The following is a 25,677-nucleotide window of genomic DNA, read 5'->3' as shown; positions in this document are numbered from 1 at the left end:
AAATCAAATGAGTGAATGCAGTATCAGCAGATATTCTGGAAGGAAGATATAAGAAACCACCCTATGAAGATTGGCTTTCTCCTTGAGGGATCAGTCCTATGGAAATCATAACTCTGTTTGTCCTCAGTCTTACAAGGATATTTGAGTATAATATATATCCTAAGTAATTGTTAAGTTTCTGAAGCCTTCAGATTCATTCTGTTTCCATTATATACTCTCAGAGAAGGATGATTTTTCTCATTAAATATCTCTTAATATTGTTATATAGCTTGTAGAATCTGTGGTGAAATTGTTGCTTCCCTCCCTCCCTCCCTCCCACCATCTTTGACAACGTTCATAGTTTAGGCATTTTCCCAATTCTGTGTTTGGCAGTTTCTTCAGCTTTCTCACTGTTCTCACTTTCCTCCATTCTGATTATGAAGAATTGTCAGTTTTATCTCCCATCCTCCCCTCCTCCCATCCAGTGGTTTGGATTTTGCAGATTCAGAAAACACTTTGCTTCCATCTAGTGGTAGCTCAGATTTTGGCATTCCATATCTGATATGCCACTAAGAGAATGGCTTTCAGGTAGTCCACTCTGGTGGATATTAAAATAAAATTGGGAACATTATGCAAAAATCTTTAGGCCATCGGAATAAAGACTTCAGTTTTTCCCACCAGCTATCATGGTGATAAAACTAAGGTAATGGTTTTTGAGAACCAAATCATTTTGTGCAACGTCCATAAATATCCAGAGGGCCAATTTATATATATATATTTGAGTGTCAAATCTGATAGGGTTTTTTTTTTGGTGCAATGAAACTCTTGCTTCTTTCTTTTCTATATTTGTGAATTATTGCACAATGCAATTCTTAGCAATCTGAAAGAAAAAGATTCAATTATGCTAGTGGAGCCCAAACAAATATCCAGGAGTTATGCAGATGGTGCAATATCGTAGGGCTAGTGGCATTAGCAATGTCAATATGGCGATGGAACCCTGAAGGGAGAGAAGGCATTATGCCTGTCTTTCATGTCACAATTTTGCTAAAAGAATATGTTGTTCTCCTCTGACAGAGAATTTGTCAATCAATCTCCCAAAGGAATACTTATAGCTTTGTGTTTTCTGCCATGCTAGAGCATCCCTTCTGGTGCATTTTGATATTGTTTCTATGTAGTATCAGAATACTTGAGATTCAGATATTCCTTTTAATAATCCTAGAGTTTGAATTTATTACATTACATTTTGGAATGTATTGTTAATATGAGTAAAGAGAGAGTTCAGGATAGGAGCCTACCGGTCAGTATTTCCCATCAACGAACGTCAGCCCTTTGAGGTAATCCAGACAAGAAACTAAAATCATGAGTATTAACTTTAACCCTTACTGTAATGTTACAGTAACAGAATCTTGCAAGTGCACCAGCACCTCCCACTTCCCCAGCCTTTACTTTCTTCAGAACTAGGGAGGGTCACTTCTGAGAGGCTTTCTATACTCCCATTCCTTCTGTGGGTTGAGAGGTCTCTTGTCACACTGTTGCCTGGGCTGCAATTTTATACGTTCCATTTTAGATTTTGTGGTATTGCACTTAGTGGGCTGATAACCACTGGGACCTTCATGGCCAATTTACACCATAGTCTTTCCTCTTTGCAACCACACTTAAGTCTTGTGTGTTATGAGCCGAGTCTTTATCAGTTTGTATTTGGAAATCTCAGAATATTTTACCCTAATCATTTTCAACTAGTTTTAAAATTCCACACTGAAAGTTTTCATTACTGACAAATGATGATTTTTACAGATCTTTCAATGAATCATTCTGTATTATATTGTTGTTTATAATCAGTTTGTGATCTTCTTGCCCACGCTGAGTATCTACTGTTTCATCTGCCTTTTTGCATACTCTGCACTTTGAATCATTTAATGACTTTTCAAAGGAAGCTTAAAAGGTGAAGAGGATATCATCTCAATCCCTCAAATCCTTGAATGAAGGAGGAGGATGGCATAATAAAGATCTGTCCTGAAAGAATCTGTTGTCTCTAAAATCATGAGTAAACAGGATTTGGAGTATAATCTTGGTAGTGGTGAAGAAATTGTAGATGTGTTTCTGTGCATATGTTAACTGAACCTTTTTTCCCTAGATCAAGGGTGTCAAACTCACGGCCCACGGGCCAGATGCATCATGTGCTGGTCCTGCCCCTCCCTGGTTTAGCAAAGGGGGAAAAAGTCCCAATACATCATGTGATGCTGCCATTATGACACAAGTTTGACAGCCCTGCCCTAGATGAATTTTACTTACACTAAATTAATTTGAAATTATTTCACCTCAGCTGCATTTTCTCAATAATACCAATATTTTATCTGTGTAAAATAAGTATGGTGTACAAGTTGTTGTAGGAATAAGATATAATGAAGTGTTTGTACTGACTTCAGAAGAGTCCTTAAAAGAGTAACATCTTCTACATGAACCTCATTTGCTTTGGATTATTATAAGGGGATGCTTTAAGTAGGACAGCAATGACGAGAAGAAAAGGAATCTTGATAGTCTAACTTACAGTGCCACAAAGCCAATAAATGTACATTTATTTATGAATCATTCCTTGCTGATGGAAACAGTATCAGACATAGAGTTCTCCATTACCTGGCACATAGGTAGGTAGGTAGCCCTTGACTTATGATCACAATTGAGCCCAAATTTTCCACTATTAAACATGACAGTTGTTAAATGAGTTTTTGCACCACTTTGTAAACTTTCTTGTCACAATTGTTAAGTGAACCACTGCAGTTGTTAAGTTAGTGACACAGTTGTTAATTGGATTTGGCTTCCCCATTGAATCTGCTTGTCAGAAAGTGATCACTTCTGGCTGTACCTCCATCGCAGTTGGAGCGAGGTCCACAATCATCCGCGGCTTCATCCTGAGCTCTACTCATTGGAGGGTCCCAATTGGGACCAGAACCACCCCAAAGGGGAGAAGAAAGGAGGACCACCTGACAGATACAGGAGAGTCGCATCTCTCCTCCCTGGCAAGGAAAAACCCCTCTGAAGACGAGCTGTAGCAGTAGCCAAAATGGCTGCCATGAAGACGGGAGGCAATCTGAAAACCTAAGACTGTGCTGGAGCAAAGAAGCAGTGAATGGTGTGTGGACTGGGTGAAAATATGTTGAGCTACAAAAGGTAACTCCGATAAAAATAACAGGAAAGAGATCTCAGAATTGGACTGGCGGAGATTTTAAAGTTAGAGAAGAATTTGGGAAATATAAAGAATTTAATTTTTAAAACTTAAATAGAAGGGAAATAATTCAAAGAGAAAACTTTTATAAAAAAAGAACATAAAATTGGAATTGGTGACTGTACAGGATTTGGCATTGGATAGGCATTACTTAAAATGCTGAAATCAACTGTGAAAAAAAAAAGAAAATAATAGCTAACATTTGAAAACATTGGCAAATCTGATGAAGTTTAAAGAAACAGAAGAAAAGGTGGAAAGTGAAAACTAGAATAAGCGTGCCACCTGCTGTTAAAAAAATCCTGTAGATCCCTTAAACCTTATGACCTATTTAAAGTGTGAATATAAAAGAAAATAAAAGGAACTGTATTACAAGATCCTAGAAAATTGGAACATTAAAATTAAAACAGTGGAGGAGTATATGAAGATACTACCCCTGGATTTTTGAAAAGGAATAGACTGAATAAACTTGGGAAATAAAGACTTAAGGAGATTGGACTTATAGATCGAAGAATAATGCTGGTTTAAATAAAGACTGCAGGACAATTGGATATTGGGACACAAAAATAAAATCAGTAAAATAAAAATGAGTGAAATATGAAAAGAAATAGTGTTGAAACTTCAAACTATAAAAGAAATGATAAACAGAAGCTTGGACTTATGGAATAAAATACAGAGCATGGAAGAAAATTCAGAAATGGCGATGCAAACTACAGAAGAACAAGGGATGCAGGAGGAGGAGGAGTTAAACAAAAGAGAAACAGGGCAAAGAGAGCAACAAATAAAACAAAAGGACAAAAAGGAAATCAAATTTAAAATGTTGATGATTGATGTAATAAATCAAGGGGAGAATATTTTGAAAGTAAAGTAACAGGAAAGGAAACTACAGAAAGAAGATTTGGAGAGGGTAGGGGTAAAACCAAATATCCAGAGAAAGAAACAGTGGAATACAATAGCGAAAGGAGGAATGAGTAAGAGAAAAAATGAACCCAAGCCAGGAGTAAGTAACATAAGTAACATAGTAAGGAGTGTAAGAGATGATGGTTGAAGAAGGGAAGGATAAGGATTCCACATGAATGGCTGTTTTATTAGTTAAGATATGTAATTATTGATTTTGATAGATCTGAAATTAATACTTATCATAAAATTATTATTAAAGATATATAAAATATTAACTAGAATAAATCAAGGATTAACATTTAATTGGAATAAATATGGAAATAAGAATTTACTATGGGATTATTATTTAAGATATATAATTGTTTAAGGAATATACAAGAAAACCCATACGATAGTATGGGGAAGGAAATGCCATGTGGAACCTGATGGAGAACATATATGTATATGGTAAAAGATAAAAATGATTACATTGTTATTAGAATATATAATTTGTTAAATGAAAAAAAAGATGGAAAGTATGATTCGTGTAATGTAATGAGATTAGAGAGGGACTTCGTTTTAAATATATAATGGTGGCAAAATTAATATGAAAAAGGGGATAAATATTGGATAATATAAATTAAGATGAATTTAGGAATGATTAATTGAATGATATAATTTGATAAAATTTGCAAATCTGATTATCACAAGAATATGTATAAAAATGATATCAAGAATGTAGAGATTGATATAAAGTAGCATATGAGAATAATGAATGAAAAAAATGGTAATAGGTAATAATATGAAATCAGATAAAAAAGTTAATAGTTGGAATATGTAATTATGGTCATGTTTGCTTTAAAATGTTAAAGACCTGGAACCACACTGTTCACCCAAAGATGTATTTAAAGAAATAAAAATAAAAAATGTATTGAAAAAAGAAAGTGTTCTCATGACAGTTGCCAAGTGTCTGAATTTTGATCATGTGACCATGGAGATGTTACAACAGTGTGAAAAACGGTCATAAATCACTTTTTTGAGTGTTATTGTAACTTCGAATGGTCACTAAACAAATGATTGTAACTTGAGGATTACCAGTGTTCCAGTGAATCTATTTTATTGAATGCCTCAGGAGATAGCTGCCCCTGATCTTAAAGTGTATATTCAGCTCTGGCAACCCCAGAAGTTGCTGTCCATGTATTGCTTAGATTCCAAGATCAAGTGCATCCATCTATTATAGCATTCACTGAAATAGATTTCACTAGAGAGGCATTAATGTGTCTTCTGATTAATTTATTGCTTTCTGGGTAATCACTTTCTATAGGGTTAGTATGGGGAGGGTACAGTAAAAATAGTATCTATTTGCAGTTTTTACCTCGGATTACCTAAGATTGCAAACTTATATCTCTATATATCTAGCATGCCTCTATATATTGATATTGTCTCTATATAAATATGGAATTCATGAGTAGAACTTTAGTAGTTGAAAGTCATTGAAGGCTGATCTCATAATTTCATGGTTTTTTTCTGCTTGCATTAATCTTATTTAATATTAAATTATATCATTCTCTAAGTGAGATCACAGTCACACAGTCCCTAAATTTGATATAAAAATGCAATACAAATAAATTACATCAGGATTTTTTAAAATTTAATTCCAAGTTACCTAACATTCAGAGTATTCAAAATATTGAATGTTTTGATGGTATTGCAATAGAATCCAGTTCTGTTGGTTATCTATGTCAAGATGCTTAGATATATTATTGGGGGGGAAAAGTTCTACCATAGATTTGTCAAGTTGTTTACATGAAGGAAGTAATGAGTGTTCTTTATTTCATAGTTTAGAAATATATTTAGCACATGCACTTAACTAATAACTGAATTACTCATTCCTTTTATTGTCTAATTTCTACCTTAACAGCTATTAGAGTTGTTGCTAAGGAAACTGGTCCCTGCTGTGAAATTCTCCAAGAAGCATTTGAAATTTCCTCATATCACAGCTGCAGTATAGCTAATTGCTTCATTGTCTTCTGCTCCTGTTCCTCATCTAAAACATGGCTAAATTGGCAGAAGAGAGGGGGGGAAAAACCAGTATTTCTCTTTGGGCCAGCTGAATCTTTCCAGTATTTGACCGCTTTCAGAATATGTGATGGGACTGTCATTTTGAATCTACCTTTGCTGGCTTCAGCTGATAATTAAATGGATGGATGAATAACTGACTGACTGAGTCACCCAAGTATCACTCATATACTTTAGAGGAAACAAATATTCACCACTCTGCTGTTACGCAGTTCTTCCCCAAACTGGCTCTAATAGGATAATTAGGCTGGGCAGAGAAATATAAAGAGGCAATTCCCCTCCATCTTATACATTGTTATTCCACACAGCTAGTTTGACCCACATTTTCTCTCCAGCTGTTTCTGGCTCTTTACTATTTCTTTAAAGATTTCATTGATACTTTTGTAAATTACGGATGATAGTACTTTTCAGGATGGCAGGATTTAGTTTCCTTTATGATTTCTCTTAATTTATAAATAAATAAGATAAAAAATGCTTAGTATTTATAACTTAAAGCAAACCACCAGAAAGTCTATGTTCCTTCATCAGCTTTTCCGAAAAATCACCAAATCTGATGTATGCTTGCAGAGAGCAAGCAATTCAACAGTATTTGCCTTTTTTTCCAATTAGTCTTTCATTAAGTGCTCTACCATTTATTATTTTTAAATATGGTAGATTTCTTGCTTACAGGATCTACAGCTGGAAAGCCTCCAAGAATTAATATGCCATTTTTTACTCTTTTATAGTCAGGGTGAACCACATCCCTATAAGCTATACAATAATCTATATGTGAAATGTGGTAGAGCAGCATAGGGAATAAGCTTGTAATAGCATCAAATAAGTCTCTTCCCCCCTTTTGCTCAGAATTTATAGTTATATTCTAAAGCAGTGTTTTTTCAGACTAGGCAACTTTAAGGTCTATGGACCAATTCCTATGCTGGGTCTCAACAGGTCTTAGAGTTGCCAGGTTTGAAAAACGCAGTTATAAAGATACAAAGAAACTAGCAAGGGTAAAGTGGTATGAAATTCATACCCACCTACCTTCTCATTGAATTTTACTAGATTTTCTTTTTAAATATCACTAAAATCCTTTTATATAATAAGAGCTAAGTAGCTACCTTCCCCAAATTTTATTTAATCATTGGATCCTGTGCTTATAAGATCCATTAGTACCAAATGTCCTGGTTTTGTTTGGTAGCCATTGACAATAAAAAGAAAACGAAACAATAAAAATGTGTTTCTGCTGCATATGTTGCTAAAATGTCCCTCACAATAATGTTATAATTTGAATTTTAATTGATTAAAAATGGCAATTTATTTTGTTTTATTTGGATGGTTTATATTAAATAAGATTAAATAAAAATATAATATATTAAGAAACAAAACTGCTTCTCCAGTACCACTACAGCCTGCAACTTTCTCCCCATCTCTATTCTGACTTGGGTCATGAAACATCTCAGTTATTGGAAACTGGACATGGCTGCAAGGCCAAAGTGTGATAGTGGAATAAGTAACATCTTAGATAATTGCAACTAGTACCCAAAAGATATTTAGTGATTTGGGATTGCAAGAAGAAAATCAAGAAAATTGAAAGCCATGCTCATAATAACTCTAATGATGGTGACAGGAAAAACAGCTGCAGGTCATGACTGCTGCATGAGTTAGAGGCATAATATTTAGAATGAAAAACAAACAGAATCTGAAGAAACGGCAATGACTATTTTTATTATATCTGATACTGAGATCTGGAGTGTACTGGCCTTGTACGCTCTATTCAGTCTATTTATTATTTCTTCTATCTCAACTGTTGTTACAAATTGTTTCTTCTCTTCTTAGTAGGCAATGCACTAAAAGACTGAGAGCCCACCACTGCAACAATTACGTAAATATTGGACTATTCACCCCCACACCCCCAATTTCTCTGCCAGTAAACAGAATTCTGAGGAGTTGCAGTTTGCTCAGGGTAACAGAGTGGTATGTCTGCTGTGGGTTTGTCCAAGGCAGAATTTTCTGACAGTGGCAAGGACTGCCAAATTTCTCTGGTATAGAATAAAGCTAAAGCTATTCTGCTAGATCATCCAAGGGGCAAAATGTTGATAGACAGTAAATCCTCCCTGACACTTCTTTGTACACTTCCAAAACCATTCGCATCTTTTCCAATATTAAGCTCAACTTAAGAGAGTTTGAAAGTCCCTAGCGCTGAAAGTTCAGCAACAAATACATGCTGTAGAGAAGATTGGATGTATCAATTGGCTCCAGATCTTACCTCATCTCCAATTGTCATATCCATGTTACAAACTTTATTAAAAGAAAAGAAAGCTTCAACATTTATTTCCAGCCATGCCTAGAATCTCAGCAGAGTGTGAGATGATGGCTGTCAGTTTTTGATTGAGCATCTATCACTCAGCTTGATTGCAGTGGATGCCTTCCAGTGTGGATTGCAACTGCAGCAACATACATTGCCAACTGATAAACGAAGGAAGAGGTTAGATACTTTCAGGCATACATATGGGCATTTTATTTCGTTATGTATGACCCATTACCAAGCCTGTTTGCAAAGTATCATCACTTTCTCTGGGAGGACAAATGTCAAGTCATGTAGGTTTTCCAGGCAGAGACAGCATGCTTTGTTAAACAAGAAAGATTGCTTGTCATACTGTTAAATCGGCCTTGAAGGTAATAGTTATTTCTACTGAGTTGAAGCTAAATTCAGCATCAAGGACTCAACTTTTAACAATGATGGATTTTTTAAAAAAACACAGCTGATATCCCTTGACAGGATAAAGAAATTAAAGAAATATCTTGTCTGCTGAACAGGGCCAGTGATTCTGTTGCTAGTAGTTGTTTTCCCAAACTAAATTGTTATTATAAGATATAATACCTTAGAAATTGCTATATGTAGGAATTGCTATGAAGAGAACAAACTGGTAAAATCACACCAATGACTGGGAAAGATGATGGAGTATTGCAGAATGTTGCAGTGACTTGGTATAGAAGGGGATGTAGATTTCCTGGTTGGGAATGAGGAGGGTGAGGTAAGAGTTCCTACCAGTTGAAAATTACCCACTCTGCAGATCCAGAAAAATTTTTCTTTGCACCATTTGTATCTCAAACAGACAAGTTAATAGTTAAATGGCTTCTCTTCCCAAACCTGTGCAAATACAGTACACGCATTGTGGGGACACAAAGAGGTGGCACTAATCATAAACTGGACCAGGATTTTTAATTTTGATGTAAAAAGGATTTCAGGGAATAACTAGACACAAATGTCTCAGATAATCAAAAAGCTGTTGCAAACTTCATGAATGAGTAAGGAATTGATGTTATTTGGGAACTCATAAAAGAATTAGATTTAATAGAATAGTACTTTATCTTGAAAACATTTCATTGGCTGCCAATAGGCTTTGAAGCCCTGAATTGAGCTTTTGAGGATTGCTTTAAACCTCTGTATAGCTTGGGCCTGGATTTGTTTATATGTTTAACAGAGACAAGATGCTTTGGGTCCTCATCCTATAAAAGATCAGAGGAGACCCAGAAAATAACACTCATAGCTGTAGCTTCCTCTGTCTGGACTTCAAAGGTCAATTAATTCCCTACATTTTTAGTTTTCCGGAAACAAGTCATGATGTTAGGGTTACTAAGTATTATAGGGGAGGAATTTTTTTTCACTTTGAGTTTTTTTAAGGGTCTTCTTCCTAAATAAAATCATAGTTAGTACAAGTAGTACATAGTTCGACAACTGAATCTGATTGAAATCTCTCTTCAGTAGACAAATAACACAATTGGGCAAGATGGGTGGGTGATGGTAAAGATGCAACTAACCTATTTGATGAGATGGTTGACAGGTCACTTCATTCTAATACTAAGCAGCCATGCTTTTATTTAACCTTGAACCTGCCTGCATTCACTAACCAAATCCCAGAACCCTAAGAAAATGTATGTACATACTTTTTTAAATTAGCAATTAAGTCTATTCAGTACTAATTGCTCGGTAGGGATAATGCTTTCCTTCCACAGATCAAGTTCTAAATAAAGAGTCTTCAATGTTGCTGAACAGCAGTTCCCAACAAGCAACAAATAGGAAGTGGAGTAATATCTGAAGGATTTAGGTTGTCCAGCTGAAGTACAAGTACTATTCCTCAACATTTTAAATAAGTCAAGCTAGTCATGGAGGCTAGAATTAATAATAATTATATGTGGAAATTTGACAGACAGGCAGACAGATGATTGGTAGATAGATAGATAGATAGATAGATAGATAGATAGATAGATAGATAGATAGACAGAGAGACAGACAGACAGACAGACAGACAGACAGATGTAGACAGTGTGGTGGTTTTTTGAGAAACCAGCAGTCCTAAGTTAGCAAAATAGGGTAAGTTGAACATAAGTAAAGAGTGCAAAAGTGTTTTCAAAATTGCAATCTAGATCCAAAATAATTGTATGTCTTTCTTAATTGCTTCCTATATCATTAACATGCTTTTGTTTGTCTTGTTGCTAATCCTCCACCTGTCCCAGAAGAAGTATCTGCAAGAATAGTCCAAGTAGTAACTGCTGAAGCTGTGGCAGTTCTGAAAAGTGAACAGGAAAAAGAAGCTCAGCTCAAAGATCAGCCAGCACAATTACCTTTAGGTAAAGCAAATGATCTTAGATGTTTGTTTGTGGTGTGTTAGAAAACAAGAAGTTGAACTACAGCTTTCCCATTTTTAAAATTTGTGTAGTTTATTTCATTTTTAAAACCTGAGAGCTGACTCACTTAGAACTATTTTGCAGCTTTTTAGAAAAGGTAGAGTTATGTCACAGTCCAATTTTTGATGGCTTTGTATATGGATAATACAAACTTCAAAATAGGATATTTATTCTTTATGTAATTTTTCAACTTTCCCAGTGATCAAAATAAGGGGGCAAAGAATAAAAAACCCAGTGGAATTAGTGATTAAAAAGTTAAATTGGAAGTGAGGAATCTAGGTTCAGGGCTCTGTTTGGTCATATTGCTTGTGTGGTTACTTTGGACCAATATACTGTATCTCACAGGCTTGTGAGAATAAGGTTTGGAGTCTTCATATGTAATACCTTGAGTTCCTAAATGGAAAAAAAAAATGGGTTGTAAATGCTTCTGTATATAAATAACAAAGGTTGTACTGTTATACATATTCATGCACATTCATAAATCGATTGACTGCCAATTTTTAATCAATTCTCCAAACCTCTACAAGTTTAAAAGAAAAGCTTCCTGAGAGTTGGGGACTTGTCATAAATATTAAGAAAACAGAAAATAGAACAGGAATAAATTGAAACGGGTGTCTGCTTTTAGGAACAAAACATTTTTTGTGAGCAGAAAGCTGCAATCACATTCAATTAATTTTATGCTGAAACTTAAGCACGTGTTTAAGCTATCTGTCTGTCTGTTTATCTATCATTATCTATCTAAGGTGCTAACAAGAATAATAATTTATGAACAGAGATACCATTCCTTTATATATAGTAGATTCATTTTCCTATGGATTCAGCTTTAATCTGCTTATTTTAACCATTGCTATATACATCACAGTTGTATGAATATTGCTAATATTCCTATATTACATAAACAAGAGTAAAAAGATGTGATACATTATTTTAAATCCTGTTTAAAAGTGGTTTATTCTATAATTATGTAAACTGGTCAAAGAGATGCTTAAGTTTGTACTTGTTCATAAATGCACGAGTTTGAATGTCCTCTTATTTGAATTGAATTGATACTTGATTGTACAACATTAAAAACTCTTGAGATTCAATTGAACTCATGAGATTCAATTTATTGGATGCAGACTCAAACAATGGAGTTTGACCGCAGTAGTATATTTGGGTTTCAGATTAATTAATAGATATATTTTCTTTCTATTGTTTAATCACTAGCAGTTGAAGAGACAGCTAACCTGCCTCCTTCTCCACCCCCATCACCTGCGTCAGAGCAGACTGGAACCCTGGAAGAAGGTAAGAACTTCTTTGGGTTGCATTCACAACATAGGTGCATTTTTAAGAGGAGAAATCCAGGGACCCTGATGAAAGAGAAAGAGAGGTAGGAGGAAGATTCTTTAAGTCTTAACTTATTCATTGAATAGGTGGGGTTTCAGAAAATAACCGAAAGTATATAACAATGCAGGCTTAATATAAATTTGTGTGTGTGTGTGTGTGTGTGTGTGTGTGTGTGTATTTCTTAAGTTTTCGCGGGTATTTACATGTATGGTATTCAGCTTTGCTCGGGTATTTTCCCAAGTCATTGTAGTTGTGCAACTACACAACTACAAAAGCACAACTACAATGATGTGGGAAAATACCCGAGCAAAGCTGAATACCATATATATATGTGTGTGTGTGCGTGTGTGTGTGTACGTGCACATATATATTTAAGAAATGTCAATGAATATGAATTATGTGAATTTTCTTTTTATCCTATGTATATTGTAAAAGGCCATGCTAGTTTTCAAATTTCAATCAGAAAAAAAGTTCATTAGATGTATTCATACTGATCCTGTGGTGAATAATGTTCTTTAAAATGGGCTGTTCTATCCTATTACTAACCACACCATTCTTTCAACATCTGAGCCAGGCAAGCTGCATAAAGACACAGGCTATCTAGCTGAAGAGGATGCTAAGGTTATATTTTAGCTATAAGAATGCTTATATTTCTAGAAGTTTTGACAGATGAATTTGAGAGTTAAGTAGGTAGAATGTTTTTTTAGCCTTTTATTACCACGTTGCTAAAAGTATTCTACACTGAATTTTTTTCCTTTCCAACTTGTTTCCGGTTTATTTTTTGATACAAAACCTGTCTGGTATATACTAAAACTGAAAAAGTGATTAGATTTTGAAATATTCTATTTGTTTCAGGTTTATATATAAAGAAGAAACAAATAGTATTCTGTTTGCTTTACTGTATTTGCACTTATTCTGTGAAGATACGTTTACAAGGAACTTATAGATACAGGAATGTCATAGAGAAAGTAGTTGGCAAACTAAATTATCTTCTGTTTTTATATTTCATTTGGGATCAAATAATCTTGCAACTACTTTTCACTTTTGTATATCCATAAGCTAATTTATTTTTGTGACTAAGTCCATGTGGAGGAATGGCTCTGAAGCACAAGAGGAAGAGTGGCTAGAAAGGCAACAATTGGATAAGAGGGTCTGGAAAGCAGGTCAAGAAATTAGTTTGAATAAATATCTCAGGTATGCTAATTTGCTAATTCTCAGTAAGATAAAGTGAAGGAGAAGAAGCACAGTCATACTTGCAATATTTACTTACTATAAGTGTTACAATAAAAATAATACTGACCTATATGGCTTTGGTTCCTTAGGCTTGTCTAACTTGTAGGGCTAGCAGTTCATTGGAGGTAAGCTTGCTTTTATAGGTTTAAAATGTGAGGTTATGATGAAACTGTTATTTCTATTTCAGCCTCAAGTTCTCAAATTGTGGGCTTGCAAACAACATAGGTGGGGACTACATAATATTAAAGAACTGGTTGTGTTTGTGCAAGTACAAGGGGAGCTTGTTCTATGGGTCTGGTTGTCTGTCAAAATCATTCTTAGTTACAGAAGCACTGTGATTTCTAGCTGGTTTACTAACAGCTAGTGACTTCTGGTAGGGTGTGTGGCACTAAATCTGAAGTCTTTCGAATATCTATGAAAGTGCACATATTAGGAAGGGTCAGTATTTGTATCCGTTAATTAACATTTGTTGGCAATAGAATAGGATAGGATATAAAATCAGTTATATTAACATAATTATATTAACCTACTCACTTGTAGAATTTTTATCCAAGTTTTTAATCATGTTTATTACTATGATTTTATTTGTTTATTTTTGTGATTTCATCAGTTATACATTTTAAATCACATTAATTTTAATTTGAATGAATTATAAGTGTCCCATTGAAATTAAGATGACTAATTTTGCTTCATTCATATTTCTTTTAACAGAAACTTGTAACTGGATACTTTCACACCTATAGAGATCAATCTATATCTTTGTTGTCTTTTTTGAAAAAAGAAACAAGTTAAAAAAAATCATCTAAGCAATATCATTATTAGTTCTGTGTATAAGGTGGGATGCAAAATTTGAGTTTTGTCATGTCAAACATTGTTTGATGAGGTAAAGAATTGTTGCATTAGATAATACTTCAATAATATGCAAATTTATCTTTAAATATATTGATTCATATTGATACTGATATTGCTAAACTAGAACGATTAATTGATAGTATTTATATTTCTATTATTATTTTACTTTAAAATGAGGGTGGATGCTGTTGAATGTCATTTCAGTTATCACTAAATTATCTTTCTTGCCGTTCCAGAAATTGTCCAAAAGAGAGCCAAGTGTGTATTGAATATATTAAATATAACCAGGTTGGAAAAACATGTGTTACTCAATTAGCTCACATGGAAATGAATGACCTTTTCTCTACTATTATTTCCATGTGCACTTAAATTATTACATAATTTCCTTTGGCTCAGTTTCTTATGCTAAAATACTATCTAAATTACTCCTTTGGCTCAAAGGAAGGGACCTTCTTTCTCTTGACATTTAATACAGTATGCCAAGTTATTGGTCTGTATTCAGATGAAACTTCAACTGTGACCATAAAATTGGCTTTGAAAAGTGCTGTGGCTTTTCCAATAATTTAAGTTTGTATAACCCTATAGCTGATTAATCTCCAGGAGTTTTAAGACTCTCAAATGTCAAATGTAGTTTACTTAGTTTTTTAAAATGAAAATTCCTGGGTCATTGTGACTCAGTAGATGAAGTTGTTCCTAAGGTTCCAACTAGTAACTTGAATTCATTATTTCTTTTTTAAAAAATATCTGTATACTGTAATAGTGAAAATTATGCTTGCAAAATTAAGTACAAGGTAAGAATATTTGTTAGGAACCATGGAGCTATAATTCAAATATATTCAGGCTGTGTTTTAAGATCATACCCATTCTCTACCTCAAGCTGCAAAAAAGCAGTCTATACATTTGTAATTTCTTTCCATTATGAATACATATTGAGCCATTTCCCGAAAATTCAAAAAAAAATAAATCAGCATGAGCACTTTTATTAGTTCTATTAGTACAGGCAGAATGAAGTCCTGCTGTATATAGCAGCAATTGCTCTTTGGTAGCTGTGATAAATTTCAGCCAGGTTAGATTAAACTGTAGAGTTTGAGTTATGTAAGTGGTTGTTAATGTCCATATAAGCTAGTCCTCACAGTAGTAGTGCTGAAAGATAAATTTATTTCCAACAAACAGAGGAAGAAATCAAGCAATCTTTAAGACTTGGAAACCTTGGAACTCTTGTAAAAGTGCCAGAAACATTGACAGAAAAAAGGTACATACATGGAACACAAGTGAGTACATAAAATGGGTATAGTCATTCACCTTTAATATGTTCAAAAATAGATCCTCCCCATCTCTATTCAAACAGGATGTTGAAAAGCATTCTGCTTAAAAAGCATCTCCCATCTTCAGAATATATTTTAAAATTGTTTCCCTCAAATACAGTTCTTCCTTCTTTAACATGTATTTAAAATTCAACCTGGCAAATCTATCTCTCTTAAAAGAAATCAGCTGAAGGGCTGGAAGCTGCAGTGGTTTGTAATACGGTAGCTGTGTGGGGTTGGGACCGTTGCCTGTCAGTGGTGGCACAATGCAGTGTTGCAGGCTGATTATGCAGATTGCCAGGAATTCTATTCTCACTGGCGCAAGGTTGAGTGAGCCTTCCATCCAGAGGTGGTATTCAGCCAGTTCAGACTGGTTCAGGAGAACTGGTATCAGAAATTTTGAGTAGTCTGAAGAACCAGCAAATACCAACTCTGGCTGGCCCCGCCTACCTGGCCCTTGTTTTTTAGCTCAGCTGATTTGCACAGCAGAGCAGATTGCCGCACCTCAGCTGAGCTAACAAACAGCTAATCTCACCAGCGCTGACATTGAGGGCGGTCTTTGAATGCTGCCCTGCGCAAAGCATGCTCTCATAGAACCAATCGCACCACCAGCTGGCCCCGCCCTCTCCACCCTATATATCTTGCCTTTTCACCACTAGCTAATCTCTGTGCCTTGCCTCCATGCCTCACCTGTTCTGATCACCAAAGGTAAGCATGGCACTTGCTTGCCCTTTGCCTTGGTCGGGGAACATGTCATTCCTCTGCCTGCTCGCTGTTTGCCTCGGCTGGGTTTGGGAACATGCCATTCCCTATCTCCACCCTTGCCCCGGAGCCTCTGCTCACTCGCTGTTCAACTTGACTGGGTCAGGGAACATGCCATTCCCTGGCTCTGGCCTTGTCCCAGGGCTCTACCCACATGCCTCCGCCCCCTCTGGTCTCAAACTATGGCCCCACAGGCTGAAGCAATTTATTCGGCCTGCAGCCTGCTGCACTAGGCTGAAGGGCCATAGGGTGCGGGGGGGGGGGGAATGCAGGAGTGCCAAAGAAGTTTGGGAATGGACCGGACGGTTCTTCTTGCCTTTAAGAAGATCCATCCGGAAAGTGTTGCAGCAAAGATCTTGCCGCCACTTTTTCCATCCCTTGCCACCAAGGCCTTGCTTGCGGAAATGCTCCATGTGTTCTGTGGATTGGTAGTTGCTTCTTTCTGCTGCTGCTCTTGCTGGGAGAGCAGACTGCAACTTAGCAGTTGTCAGTCACCACTTTGGGTCCTCTAAGTCCCATCCAGAAAACGTTGCGGCTGAGAGAAACAACATTCAACATAGCTGCTTCTTCTCTGTGCTGCTGTGCTTTCCGGATGGGACATAGAGGATCCAAAGTGGCAGCTCACAGCTGCTAAATTGCAGTCTGCTCTCCCAGCAAGAGCAGTAGCGGAGAGAAGCAGCCACTGCCCCGGAGAGCAGAAATGGAGGGGAGCAGGCCCCAAAAGCTTGCTTTGTCATGCGGAAGCTGTGCATGTGCTCATATTTTTGGTGAACCGGTGGTGGGTTTATTTGAAACCCACCACTGCTTCCATCCTTCTGAAGTTGGTAAAATAGAATTGAATAGAATGAATGAGCTGGAAGGGACCTTCTAGTCCAGACCCCTGCTCAAGCAGGAGAATCTATACTATTTAAGATAAGTAACTGTCTAGACCAGCGGTCGGCAACTGGTGAGCCGTGGCCCACTGGTGGGCCACAAGAAAATTTTGGTGGGCCTCAGAGAAATCTCACCCGCAGAGCACCCCCACAAAGCAATTAATCCAGGCTGCGCAGAAACACAAGGCTGCGCCACCCGCATGGCCCACGGGAACCCTCCCCGCCCACTCACTCTTTAACCGGCAAACTTGTCTGCTAAATTGCTATTTTTCCTTTTTCAAACCATCAGCTGTTCTGCTGTGCCGGGAGATTTAGATTAACTAGGAAGCAGGAAATCGTTGGATTTCTTGCTTTCTAGCTAGTCTTTAGATCTTTGTCTCAAAAGGTTGGCGGCCCCTGTAATAGATTACCCATCATCATCAGAACTGCTGTTGTTTGATATGGGATGGATTTCCCCTACTTACTGTCAATTTCTGACAAAAATGTTCCTCTCCGTGTAAGTCAACTAAGATATCATTTGAACAGCTTACAATTGCGGAAAAAGATTTCTGTTGCTGAAACTCTGAACATGAAGTCTGTCCTATCTGGGCTGCGAAAATCCCAGCAATCACTAGATGGCAGCAAAGGAATATGGAAGATTCTCAATCTATGTTGGACTGCTTTAAGATAACATTGATAACCTTGCCTGATCAATACAGGTAAATGATCCCCAAATCTCCATATTAATTTTATTGTTTAGTCATGTGACCACATCAGTGAGCAACAAAACATGTTAAAACAGGAATAGGATATATAAAATCACAATAAAGAAAAATCTGCATTAATAAATTAGTAGAATTTCATTACACCAATCTATTCTAAATGTTCTATCTTTTGGATAATCTTTGATATGAAAGAGGGAGTTCTGCTGGTAATATTCATGTTCATTCTTTGGAAGAAATATGATAGCAATTCTGATTGTTTCAATATTTCTTAAATTTTAAAATATGGCCTTGCTTCAAAGTCAAGGTAACAGTGAAATAAGGTATTGTATATCTTCAGTAGCTTGAATGCCATCTATGTACAACCTTTCTGTGAAATCTCCCATTCCTTACCATGGAATCAAGCTGTTAGAAATGTGCTCTGGAAAAAACATTCTTCTACGATATTGCGGCATATGAATTGTTCAATACTTTTATTATATTTTGCCAGCCATTTCATTGATTTAACAAATTTAAGAGATGCAATATTATCTTACACAATGACATTTAGAACTGCTTGAACTAGAGATTAGAGAGAACAGTACCTAGAAATAGTATTTGTAAACGGAGCAGCCCAAGTACAAGGAGACTTGTTAAAACCTATTCTTCAAAGCACAACTTGGTAAATGAGTATGAATTCACTGATAAGAACTTCTGCTTCTAGTGAAATACTTTGATCATAAAGTGATTTTGTATAAAAGATATTCCTAGCTTGGCCTCAGAAGCAGAGATTGGAGTAAATTTATATAGCTTCAAGATGTATTTCAGACGAGAGGACTGATTTCATTTCAACAAGGGAACATTGATGAGTCCTCATAGTTCTGTACCATATGTTATCATCAGAACTGTTTTAGCATTTATAAACTTCGTTAATTGGAATTGTGGATAACTCTGGTTAATGAGTTGCATTATTGAACTAGTGCTGGTTGCATCCTTTAGTGAACTCCTCTTAAAATGTAGAAGCCAGGAACCTGTTTTGAAAAGATAGCTTTTGATGCAGATAAAATTTTATTTGGTGTATATGTTTCCTTTCCAGACATCAATTATATCTGGTCTGCCTCTTTCCATATATGACTATATTAATCTTTCTCTTAATAATATTCAGAACATTGATTTCACAACAGCAGATAGATCTATGACCCTACCTTGGTGTGGGACATTTATACCATGATATCTGCATAAAACAAGATGTTTTCATGTTTGTCTTTAACTTTTGGCATGTGCACTTCAGGACATCAATGTAGCAGCATAGGAGCCAATGCACACTGCTAACTGACCCTTTCAGAGCTGCACATTTTTCCAGTTAAGGAATCATTCATATTGGTACAAATCCTTAGATAGAAATTTGAATATAAATTATTTTCTAGATATACAAGATGGACAATAGATTCCTGCAATTGCAGGAATACCATTGTACAATTGAAAAGAGTTCGTAGTAATGGTAGAAACCACAGACCATTTCAGACAAATTATTGTCTAATCTCTTCTTAAAAACTTCCAGTGTTGGAGAATTCACAACTTCTGGAGGCAAGTTGTTCCATTGGTTAATTGTTCTTACTCTCAGGAAATTTCTTCTTAGTTCTAGGTTGCTTCTCTCCTTCATTAGTTTCCACCATTGCTTCTTGTCTTGCCCTCAGTTGCCTTGGAGAATAGTTTGACTCCCTCTTCTTTGTGGCAACCTCTGAGATATCGGAACTGCTATCATGTCACTCTTAGCCCTTCTTTTCATTAACCCAATTCTAGCAACCATTCTGTATATGTTTTAGTCTCCAGTCCCCTAAACATCTTTGTTGCTCTTCTCTGCACTCTTTCTAGAGTCTCAGCATCTTTTTTTTACATCCTGGTGACCCAAACTGGATGCAATATTCCAAGTGTGGTCTTACCAAGGCATTATAAACTGGTATTAACACTTTATGTGATATTGATTCTATCCCTCTGTTAAAGGAGCCTAGAACTGTGTTGGCATTTTTTGGCAGCTGTAGCACACATTGAATGAGGTACCACCTATATTGTACCTGTGCATTTGGTTTTTCTTGCCTAAACATAGAACCTTACTTTTTTCACAATTGAATTTCATTTTGTTAGATAGCACCCAATGTTCAAGTCTTGTCAAGATCCTTCTGTATCTTAAGCCTATCTTCTGGAGTGTTGGTTATTCCTGACAGCTTGGTGTAGTCTGCAAATTTAATGAGTTCCCCATCTATCCGCTCATCCAAGTCACTGATGAAGATGTTGAAGAGTACAGGGCCCAAAACAGCCTTGGGGTACCTCACTGCATACTTTCCTCCATGTAGATGCAGTTCCATTGAGAACTGTTTGCAGAGTGCAGTTGGTCAGCCAGTTTTGAATCCATGTGGTGGTGATGCTGTCTCACCCACATTTTTCTTTCTTATCAAGTACTAGATAATTTTGTCACCTTGTCAAAGAATGCAATAAGATTTGTCTGGCATGATCTGTTTTTGACAAACCCCATGTTGGCTTTTGGTTATGACTTTGTTTGCCTCTAGGTATTCACTTATTTGTTGTTTGATAATCTTTTCCAGAATCTTCCCAGGTACTGAGGTTAGGCTGATAGGTCTGTAGTTTCCTGGCTCTATTTTAAATTAAAAATACATTAAGATTAAAAGGCATGTATCGGTAGTGAGCCGTGCTCAGCTGCTGTTCTCCCAGTGATTACACAAGCAACCCAGATATTAAACAGGTTTATTTATATGGCCTGCGTTAGTCCACAGTATGCTCATCTTTCCACCAATTCTTGAATTGCTCCAAAACATTAAAAGACATAAAAAATCACACTTAATTATATTTCATGTTTTAAATTCATTTAATACAGTACATTTCATCTATCCTTATCTTTTGTAGAATCCTTGTTTATTTAGTAAATGAATAAATTAGAGTCACCAAATGTGAAGCCATTGCATTGATATTAAGCAACAAAATAAGCAAAGCAATGCATGGGAAATTGGGAACAGTAGTCAGAAGAACCACATATGGTAGAAACCTGGAGACTTTTAAAACATCCCATTTATTTAGCTCATCAGAGTTGGATATGCCTTTCAGTTTGCAAACCACAGTATATGGCAAGTGGGCAGCTTCAGTGGGATGCAAATGGTAATGCCTGCCGTTTCACTTGTTTGCTCAGAGTAGAGTTGAAAAATCACTTTTTCCCAGGCCAGAAATCAAATTGGACTTTTAGTGGCAACCTGGGTTCTCCTAAATCTGTGGAACCAGGGCAAAAAAGCATCAGGAAGTAAAGTTAGACTGCATCTGAAAAGACCCAGGTTCAAGCCCCGATCAATTTCAAAACTTGCTGGATGACTTTGTTTCGGGCAGTTTCTCTCAGTTCAAGTTAGCTCAGAAGATGGTTGTAAAAAAACATTAGGCGAGGCTGTCATTGGCATTGCTTTGAGAAAAGTCTAGAGATGCCATGTGATTTATATACTCTGTTGACACTAGGCAATATATATGCAAAAAATAAATGCATGCAAGAATACTGTAATAAGAAAATGAAAATATGGGCAAAGTGAAGGAAAAATTATGTATGGTTTAATGATATTTAAGTTTAAATATAATAAAAAATATATCAGTTTAGTATTGATAATAAGATGACTGCTCATATATTTAGTAGTCTTCCAATCTGGTCTCATTAAAAGTTACACTGCTGTGACCATTTTTGGAAGGACTCTGAGGAATACATTTAAGGCCCTAAAACCATGTAGACTTGGACCCAGCTTTTTTTTTTTCATCTACAATTCAAGTGTAATTCATCTTGTGGCTATCCTACCAAAAATGGGTGGGTACTACTGCAGTAAATTCAAAAGAAAGAGAGGGAATGAGTCAGATCTCTTTTGGGCCTAATTCAACAGGGCCTGCAGCTGTAGCTTCATTTTTCTACTTTCATAGCTTAGTTCACCTATCTATAGGAACAAGTGGATATGTTTGTACTGCTGGGGGGAGTAAGGTACCTAATACAATTTTAATAGAACTGAATTGAATATTGTGTTTAGATTTCAGTTGCCAAGATTTCATGAATGGTGGCTGATCCATTTAGTCAAATAGAGTTAGGCATAGTGATCCACAGGCAATTTGTCTTTTTGTCTTTGATACACTCTGTGAGGCTAACTGAGAAATAAATAAGTTGAATGAAAAAGAGCTTTTATTTTAAGCATATATATCTTTGAATAAAAATTTGAAATCAAAGGGTAAGTTGCAAGTTAAGAACTACATTTTCAAAAGTATTAATTGTAACTGGAAGACATTTTAATTGTTTTCTCTCTACCAGAAATTAGCTTTATTAAATTGTTTAATTCAATAGTCTCTAACAGCAAATTAAATATCCCTTTGTGTAAAATTATTTGCTGTTCAGCTACTATCCTAATAACGATGGTGCCAGAACAAACTTAATTCATGCTGAAATACCATTTTACTACTGTGAAATGTTTCATGGAACAGGCATGCTGAAAGTTTCCATTCACTTTTTGATCATTTTAACAAAAGATAATGGACAATAGTGGATAAAGCAGGTATAAAACACTTGAATTCTCTTCTCTCCCCATATAGCTGGCATTAAGAGGCTATATGTTTGTATCATAGACCAAACAAGCTGTAATACAGAGGTTTAAAAATAAGCACTGAATTGCTTTTTATAATAGTTTTCTTCAGATACACTCCAGGTAAAAATCTTGAAATATTAGAAATTTCATTAGCAAACAATGACTGGTTTTAAAACTTCAATAGAAATCAGAGTCACAGTTTAATATCCCATATATTGCTTTCAGGCTAATAACTGGCAATTATTCTGAAACATTTAAAACAATATCTATTTCATTAGACTAGATATAATCCTGCTGGTTATTGTGCCATGACAAACAGCTCTCCCTTGTCTAGGGACTGAAGGGTTATGACATATATCTTTCCCTCCTTCAACTTACCAGTGAAATATAAGTTGCCTCTTGAGCAGGGGTGTCAAACTTGCAGCCCCTGGGCTGGATGCATTGAGTGCTGGCCCTGCCCCCACCCGATTTAGTGAAGTGGGGAAAAAGTCCCAATATGTCACATGACCATATTACTTATGGCTGATCTCACAAAAAATGCATCCTTGCTAATATACTTGTTTGATTAATTGGCTATACAGATCAGGTGACCCAAAGCTGGAGGGTTACTTAGAGATGCCTGTTGAATCTGCCTTTTGTCAAAAAGCCAAAATGCACATCATGATGTTGTAATATAAACTCCGCCTCTTACATATAAATGTGATATCACAATGCAGGTACAAAAGGGGCAGGCTTTGTGTCCTGATGTTGCAACAAACATTTCATTATTTGGTCCCCAAGAATATGAAAGAGAGAAAAAGAGAGAGGCAGGCTCTTCAAAGGCTATGTCTTTAAACTTGCATTATATTAAATAATCTTCAAGAAAAAAAGTCCTGCAAATTCTTTTTTAAACATTTGTTTGAAATTAATTTTCTAACCCTTTTGAACTAAAGCTAACACTCCTTAAGATTGAAATGTTATCCCAAATAGTATATTTCCAAGGAACAATAGCCCGATTCTACTCAGCTGTGCATTTAGCCTTGCCTTTATGTAATTTAGTATCTCATGTGACAGGAGTGGACTTTTTTCTCCATGCAGTACTATTTTTAAAGAAAATTTCATAAAAAATGTATGCTATTTTAACTCCTGGCTATTTTAAAAAAATAATTTTTGTAATTTTCTTAAAAGCTACAAGTGAGAATAAAGAGGTAATACAAAACATAGAAAATATGAATACAAAAAGACTAACTAATCCAAAACAATATTTTATATGTAAACATGAAAAGAATAAAATAAAAATAGAAAAAGCAAAAATAAACGACATTGTCTATAATACAAATGTGTTTATATCTTAATGACAATTACTGCATGTAAATTATAGAACACACACCTAAAATAAGAGGGTTGAAATATCCAGTAATACTAAAATAGTCTTAATTATATAAAATCTTGCCTGAATAACTTCTGTTACTTTATTGCCTATGACAAGATTGAAAGAATACCATAGGCTTGCTAAGACCCATCCACTGCATTTTTTTTACAACATTTGAATCTCAGTAGAGCAGAAACAGAGATATCTGACTTTCCTAACTTCATCTCACATCATAATAGGTTTTTGAAGTAGTCCTCATCATTTTCTCTGTGGAAAATATCGAGAACGGGTACAGCTGAAGATGTCCTGTTTTGAATTCTGGCTCATTTCATGTGTTAGCCGGTTCTAAGATTACAATACTTTCATTTCTAAAATGCAGTTTTAGAACCCATATTTTTTCAATAACCATATCCACCAGGAAATCACAAGTCATTTTCAATTCTGTCTTTTTTACTTGAAAACAAATGCTTTGTTTAACTCTCTACATTGTATCAAAATGTTCTTAGCATTTGGGGCTATTCTGCAATGTTTCTTCCCCATTTACCAATACAAAATGAATACTATAGTTCCAGGTTATTTTAATTTGGGTAGCTTCTAAACCAGAATGATCAAGTGGTTTTGATCTTTGATTGTAAAAAAAAGACCATATTTTTAAGATAAAAAAGTAATATGTTAAGGTGTTGCAAGCCATAGAAATTAAACCATTTTTTAAAAAGCAGTGTGTACCAATTTTATAGTACTTGAAAAAGGTAAACGTATATGTAAAGCTTCCATGTATGTTTAATATGTGTATAGACCATATAATATCTATTAATCTTGAAGCTGTTACCTCATTTTTCCATACTTTCCTTCTCCTTCCTGCTCCCCAAAGAAGAAGAAGAAGAGGAAGAAGAAACAGTCAAAGGTCCCATGGCTGATGACCCCAAACCCGAGGCTCCCCTTGATGAGAAGTATGAGAAAAGGAGTGAGCCTGCTGAGCCTTTGGAACAAACAGAGGGTTTCTCAGAGGCCCAGCAGGATTCCCTTCCTGAAGATCAAGTGGATCATAATGAGGAAAATATAATCCTCATTGGAAAGGAAACCTCAAAAGCAAAACTGCCTTCCTCCGGTGAGGAAGGTATGCCTGCATTAGGGACTTGCATGTCTTGGCTGCATAGGAGCTGCTCTTCAGTTTTCTCCCCATTCTCTCATTGGCTTTTCTTCCCTTGATTTGTCCTCATGTTTAATGCTCTTGTTATTATGCTTGAAGAGTGTGCACATGGCAAGCCAAAAGCTGTGTGATGACATGGTTTCCCACCACTGCAGTAGATTTCTGACTTTTTAAGGAGTGTTTTCTACTCGTGATACCATTTGCAGTACAGCCAACCTGATATGCCATCCCGTGTCCCTTCTTGTTGCAGATGTGTTTGCCAGTCACATTGCTGATATTTGTGTCTTTCTCTTTATATATATTTCATTTCATTTTGGTATGGAGGTTCATCTGTTTTTCATTTCAAGAAGCAAACAGATTAACCCTGACTATGGCATAAAATGCTTACTTTGTAAAGTTTGTTTGTGCTGTGCAATCTACTTTTGCTTATGCTTTAATACATTCTGCCCCAATTTCCCTAAGGCTATTATTGCTGCTTATATTATATTTTTACCGTTCATTGCAGCCCATCATAACACTTGTTTGCCATTGCCAGGATTTTGAGTTTGCATCTGTTTTATCCTTCTTTCCAGCTGTCTATCTGAGTGGAAGTCCCAGTGGGAGAAGAAAATTCACATGAATCATATTGGATAGTGAAGGACTAAATATAAAGCTCATAAGCTCATACATTTTATTGACTTATATTGCTATTCTTTCTTTTTTTTTGTAA

At 35.8% G+C, this 25,677-nt stretch overlaps 1 protein-coding gene across 25 annotated transcripts in view; it reads left to right on the top strand.

Moving 5' to 3' along the window:
* The window catches only part of MAP2 (microtubule associated protein 2), a 254,639-nt gene that overhangs the window by 178,740 nt on the left and 50,222 nt on the right, over positions 1-25,677 (top strand). For 13 of the 25 annotated variants that reach the window (XM_087919629.1, XM_087919627.1, XM_087919625.1 and 10 more), the window contains 3 exons: positions 10,655-10,768; positions 12,032-12,109; positions 24,693-24,935. In XM_087919629.1, the coding sequence (XP_087775755.1) occupies positions 10,655-10,768; positions 12,032-12,109; positions 24,693-24,935 (435 nt within the window). The remainder of the gene's footprint in view (positions 1-10,654; positions 10,769-12,031; positions 12,110-24,692; positions 24,936-25,677) is intronic. The other 12 variants (XM_087919642.1, XM_087919647.1, XM_026707679.2 and 9 more) reach the window with 6 other exon arrangements.

Source organism: Pseudonaja textilis, chromosome 1, assembly GCF_049901715.1.
Source record: "Pseudonaja textilis isolate UNSWEBS1 chromosome 1, rPseTex1.2, whole genome shotgun sequence".
Taxonomy (NCBI): domain Eukaryota; kingdom Metazoa; phylum Chordata; class Lepidosauria; order Squamata; family Elapidae; genus Pseudonaja; species Pseudonaja textilis.
Note: the sequence above shows the minus strand (reverse complement) of the source record. Positions and strands in the feature narration are given on the sequence as shown.